The sequence below is a fragment of the Gigantopelta aegis genome, chromosome 14 (assembly GCF_016097555.1).
Source record: "Gigantopelta aegis isolate Gae_Host chromosome 14, Gae_host_genome, whole genome shotgun sequence".
Classification (NCBI taxonomy): Eukaryota; Metazoa; Mollusca; class Gastropoda; order Neomphalida; family Peltospiridae; genus Gigantopelta; species Gigantopelta aegis.
The window spans coordinates 37,436,535-37,442,501 of NC_054712.1; the positions used below are offsets into that span (position 1 = coordinate 37,436,535).

A 5,967-nucleotide genomic window follows, 5' to 3' on the forward strand; every position below is an offset into this window, starting at 1 on the left:
TAACGACGCACTCAACACATTTTATTTACGGTAATATGGCGTCAGACATATGGTTAAGGACCACACAGATATTGAGAGAGGAAACCCGCAGTCGCCACTTCATGGGCTACTCTTTTCCATTAGCAGCAAGGGATCTTTTATATGCACCATCCCACAGACAGGGTAGTACATACCACGGCCTTTGGTATACCAGTCGTTTTATACTGGCTGGAGCGATAAATAGCCCAATGGGCCCACCGACAGGGATCGATCTCAGATCGACCACGCATCGAACGAACGTGTTACCACTGGACTACGTCCCGCCCCCAAGTAATAGACAGCCACAGAATAAAGTGCATAATATGATATAATGCAAACATTGACCGGGTTTGGGGGGGGGGGGGGGGGGGGGTGACATGTAATGTACGTTATCTGAAGATCTAGCTCGAATGTCCTCTATACAATATCATGTTTATTTGTTAGGATAAGATAGGGTTAGATGACTATCTGGATATTTATAAAACATGCCTGTACAAGATATTTTCTAGCCAATATTACGGCTACAAATAAAACAGCATAGATTCAGAAAAACATTATTTCAGCAGACGCTATTGGTCTTACCGTATGGAGGGGGGGGGGGGGGGGCGGTGGGGGGTGGATGGTGCCAGTCATGTAGTATTCGTTGAACTAGAGAGGAACTCTTTACTTCGTTAAGAAAGAAAAACGTCAAAACCTGTATGAGGACTTAGCCTTGCCCACCTCCTTTCAAGGGTCAAATAATCCGAAAATTACGAGTTAATGTACTTTGGATTTAAATTCAGGTTTAACATGGTCATTTTGGATTTCAAGATGTCCAACATGCTTTTAAAAATATATACTTGTGAGTGTGTGCGTGCGCGCGCGCGCGTGTGTGTGTGTGTGTGTGTGTGTGTGTGTGTGTGTGTGTGTGTGTGAGAGAGAGAGAGAGAGAGAGAGAGAGAGAGAGAGAGAGAGAGAGAGAGAGAGAGAGAGAGAGAGAGAGAGAGAGTGTGTGTGTGTATTTGTATGTATCTGTGTGTTCGTGTGTCTGTCTGTGTATATGTGTGTGTGTGTGTGTGTCCGTGTTTGTGAGTGTGTCTCTGTGTATGTATGTGCATGTGTGCAGCCGCGTGTGCAGAGGAATTTCGTGGTTTGAATGCGACTTTCAATATATTTTTGTGGCTAGAATGACACGAGCCCCTATAAATTTCTCTTGTCACATTCTAGATCCCCCGCACAATGTCTTGTACACGCGCCTGGCGTGCGTGCGTGCGAGCGACTGTGTGCGTGTGCGTGTGCGTGTGTGTGATCACCTATAATCATGCCGGCGATGTATGCGATCCCACTGACGAGTCCGATGTTTCTCTTCAGCTGGAGAGGTTCTTGATCCATCACCACCTGACCGTTAACCGTGTCATTGTTAACAGACATCTGTCCGCTAGAGAGATCTGAAATCAAAAACTTAGCATCTTCACATTGGAGGCTCGACTCGCCAAGAGTTTACTTGCTGTTATAAAGAAGTGTAATGTGTGTGGCAACAGCGGGTTTCATCTTTCTCGCTCTAGACTAAGCATAAAATATAACCATGGACAGAAATTACAAAGCCCGATTTTGTCTTCCACGTGTGTAACCACACCATATGATGCTTAAAGGTAGTACTAAACCAAATAACTTCCGGCCGGGTCAAAGTTCGAGATGAACCCAACTTTTGATAGACAAGTGAACGCCACAAGTCCTGTGATTGGTGATAAACGTGAGTGTGTTGGTTGTAAAAAAATAATTTTAAATAAAAAAAAAAAAAAAAAAAAAATTTAAAACAAACTTTTCATCTGGCAAAAACAATGTATACAATTTTATTTCATCTGCTACAACTGTGTCAAGTAACCTTCAAACATGTATAGGGTACCTGTAAAAAAAAGGTACTCGAATTTTGTGTGGAACTAGGGTAGTCATAAACGCTACCCATCATCTCAGAAATGAGCAGCTTGATCCCCAATTGTTTCTGATTCACTTAAAGGGTGAGGGGTGGTAGTATTTATATCCGTGGCGTTTATATCGATTGATACGGTGCAGGTAGGAGTTTTAGCCGCATATGTTATTATTGTCGTCTGATTTGGTAGTATATACCCTAAACACCTACGAACAGCTTTCGTAAATTTGGCTCCATGTGTTAATCATAAAAACAGCCGTTATTGGAAATGGTAGCCCAGTGGCAAAGCGTTCGCTTGATGCGCGGTCGGTCTGGGGTCGATCCCCGCCAGTGGGCCCATTGGGCTATTTCTCGTTCCAGCCAGTGCACCACGACTGGTACATCAAAGGCCGTAGTATGTGCTATCCTGTCTATGGGGTGGTGGATATAAAAGTTCCCTTGATGCTAATCGAAAAGAGTAGCACATGAAGTGGCGACAGCGGGTTTCCTCCCTCACTATCTGTGTGGTCCTTAACCATATGTCCGAAGCCATATAACCGTAACAAAATGTGTTGAGTGCGTCGTTAAATAAAACATTTCCTTCCTTACTGGAAATGTGCTGATGTGGCTGTAAGAAAACGAACCCTCCTTTCGTTTCCATGTTCAACACATAGCTCTGTGAGGCAACAGATGACAGGATCCGTCTTCTTCGATAGATGTCACAGTCCCCTCTTGACCTCTCGCACTAACGACTCCATCAAATGTCTTGGTATGAACTGCTGTATGTAATTGTATATTAATACCCCTGCGGGTAATAGGAGTAGTGGCATACGGCAAGGAGAATGTCGAACTGCTGCCAGAATTGGAAGACACAATGGAAATCTGTCCACCAACTCAGAATACCCAACTGCAGCACCGACAAGTGCACGTGCTGACACCCGCCACGCATACTCCCACCAACCGCCACCCCACCCCCACCCCCAACACACACGCTTCAGGCTTCTGACATATTGAAACGTCTCAGTTACATTTGACAATATCTAATGACATCCGTAACGCACGAGACGCACGAGATAGGGTCAGGATCTATCTTATCTATCGCTGTCGGTAGAACGACATGCCGAAGTGGTAGGAACGAAGTATTAAACCCAACGGGTGGAACTAGCTTATTTTTTTTATATATTTTTTAGTTTTTTCTTCTTTTTTTTTTTTTTTTTTTTGGGGGGGGGTCTTTGGGTTGTTGTTGTTTTGGGGGGTTTTGTCCCATGACTGGTATTCAAAGACTTATATGTGTTGTCCTGCCTGTTGGAAAGTGCTTATAAAAGATCCCTTGCTTCTAATAGAAAAAAAAACATTGAGGTGAGGTTCTTCTGTATCACAGTTATCAAATGTGTGGACATCCAATAGCCGATGATTAATGTATCAATGTGCGCTTATGTGGTGTCGTTAAAGGCATATTGTCACAGACCACTGACCTATTTAATGGTCTAACAAAGTATTACCTGAACCAAAATAATTTGATTTGTCCCAAAATGTACTTTATTCAACCATCTTCATAACCACCATATACTCCATTTCTTAATATTTTGTAAAAATAATTGAATTATGGCAATGGTCCATAATTCAAAAACTAAAATTGCCAAGAGGGATGACATGGAAATCACTCCATCATAGTTCAGTTTAGGTGATGCGATAGCTAGATTTCGTTTCCAACAATTAATGTAATTTTTATTTATTATTATTTTTTAAAGAAATAAGGTCCTTAAATCCGTGACAGTATACCTTTAAACAAAAAGGCTTATTATCTTCAAGCAGGCTTCTACTAGTCCCGTGTATAATTGTGATGTCGCTTGTCACTCTCGGTCATCTAGGAGGAAAACAAGAAGCAGTTTGTGTAACAGAGCACAACTTGAACATGTGGCGCTGTGCGTATAGGTCAAGGTTCTACGTTTTACCTGAACTTGAGCAACAAAACAGTTATTGTAATCAAAATCACTATATATCAGAGTTGATGAGGCGTTTTGATAAAACAGTGATGACATGGGCCGAGTTCAGCAAGGTCGAGCAGAATAGCATCCGCTAGACTGGTTATTGCGCTCCACGTTAAACTGAATGACCACTTCGAGGACCAGTCAAAATATATCGCGAACGTTAACGTCACTCGCTGTCGCTGAACTTAGAGAACGAAGGAAGGACATGTTTTATTTAACGACGCACTCAACACATTTTATTTACGGTTATGTGGCGTCGGACATATGATTAAGGACCACACTGATTTTGAGAGAGAAACCCGCTGTCGCCACTTTACGGGCTACTCTTTTCGATTAGCAGCAAGGGATCTTTTATATGCACCATCCCACAGACATGATAGTACATACCACGGAACACTGGCTGGAACGAGAAATAGCCCAATAGAAACAGCCCAATGGGACCACCGACGGGAATTGATCCTAGATCAATCGCGCACCAGGCGAGCGCTGTACCACTGAGCTACGTACCGCCCTCTTAGGGAAGGTGTTCAAAAATTAGGTAATACAGGATTTTGAACATAACCCATGGTTACCTAGCTTCATGTTCCTGCTATCAATAGGACAGTAATTTAATTGTTTTCATCTTCAAGTACTTTAACCATTTTGTATCATGGATGAACCAGCTGAGTCTCGGTGGGCATAAGCATTCGGTTCTAAAGCATATCAATATTTATAAATACACAGTTGCTATCCAAATAGTTACACGTTTTATTAGTATTTCTACGCTTCAAATGAGCACTAAACTGGCCGCTGTGTAGCAAAGTTTACCGCACGTGCGTCAAAAACTGTAGCATGCATCAGCCGCAAATATGGTTAAAAATATCTTGGTACGTATCAAAGTGATACGTCCAACTATAACGCCAAGTGGGACTTAACACTTCGTGACGTCATCGACTGACGAACTACAACCAAACGAGTTGAGTGATATAAATTAAGATCGATTATAACTAATAAAATAGAATATTAAACTGGACGGACGGACCGATGGACGGTTAGACTGACGCATGTCTGGATGGATGGAGGGAGGGATGCACGGATTGGTGGATGGAGGGATGCATGGATGGTAGTTCGCGTGTCAACTAGCTGTGGTCTACGCTTCAAAGTGTAAACCACAGCTAGAAGAAACTACATGGATGGATGGATAGATGGACGGACGGACTAGTGGAGGAATGAATGGACGGACAAACTGATGAATGAGTTAACGAATGTGAATATTTCATTTCAACTTATTTCCGTGCTTATATCCATTTAAGGTTCAAGCACGATATCCTGGGCACAGCTATTTTGGCTGTTTGTCCAGGACAGTGGGTCAGTGAAAGAGAAGAGGGTGTAGTGGCCTTCCACCGCGCCACCGAGGCCGGTTGAATGGAAAAATGGATGGATGTTACGTCATATACGTTGATGTAAAAACATTAATCTGTGTGTACTTACCTTTGTCTTTCATCCTCGACGTCGTCCGAGATCAAAGTTTATCGCTCGACTTGAAACAGACGTGTAGGCCCTGACGTGTTTTTACAATACACTGCAGACAAAATGTGTTTAAAGTTGTCGTCTGCTTCAGATGAAACACTAACACCGGCTTCCCCAATACCCTGCAGCTACTGGACGTAGTTGTGCGTACCGTAAACCATCTAGTTATTGTATGTAATTTATTTATTTCAAACCGGCCTCGGTGGCGTCGTGGTTAGGCCATCGGTCTACAGGCTGGTAGGTACTGGGTTCGGATCCCAGTCGAGGCATGGGATTTTTAATCCAGATACCGACTCCAAATCCTGAGTGAGTGCTCCGCAAGGCTCATTGGGTAGGTGTAAACCACTTGCACCGACCAGTGATCCATAACTGGTTCAACAAAGGCCATGGTTTGTGTTATCCTGCCTGTGGGAAGCGCAAATAAAAGATGCCTTGCTGCTAATCGGAAAGAGTAGCCCATGTAGTGGCGACAGCGGGTTTCCTCTCAAAATCTGTGTGGTCCTTAACCATGTCTGACGCCATATAACCGTAAATAAAAATGTGTTGAGTGCGTCGTTAAAT

The 5,967-nt window shown here is 43.1% G+C and overlaps 1 protein-coding gene across 1 annotated transcript in view; it reads right to left on the minus strand.

Annotated features, from left to right (window-relative positions):
* LOC121388734 (b(0,+)-type amino acid transporter 1-like) overlaps window positions 1–5,516 on the minus strand; it is a 26,545-nt gene extending 21,029 nt beyond the window's left edge. Inside the window, exons 1-2 of the mRNA XM_041520215.1 lie at window positions 5,368–5,516; window positions 1,311–1,445 (exon numbers count right to left, since the gene is read on the minus strand). Coding sequence (XP_041376149.1) covers window positions 1,311–1,445; window positions 5,368–5,380 — 148 coding nt within the window. The 5' untranslated portion in view covers window positions 5,381–5,516. The remainder of the gene's footprint in view (window positions 1–1,310; window positions 1,446–5,367) is intronic.
* Between the last annotated feature and the right edge of the window lie 451 nt (window positions 5,517–5,967).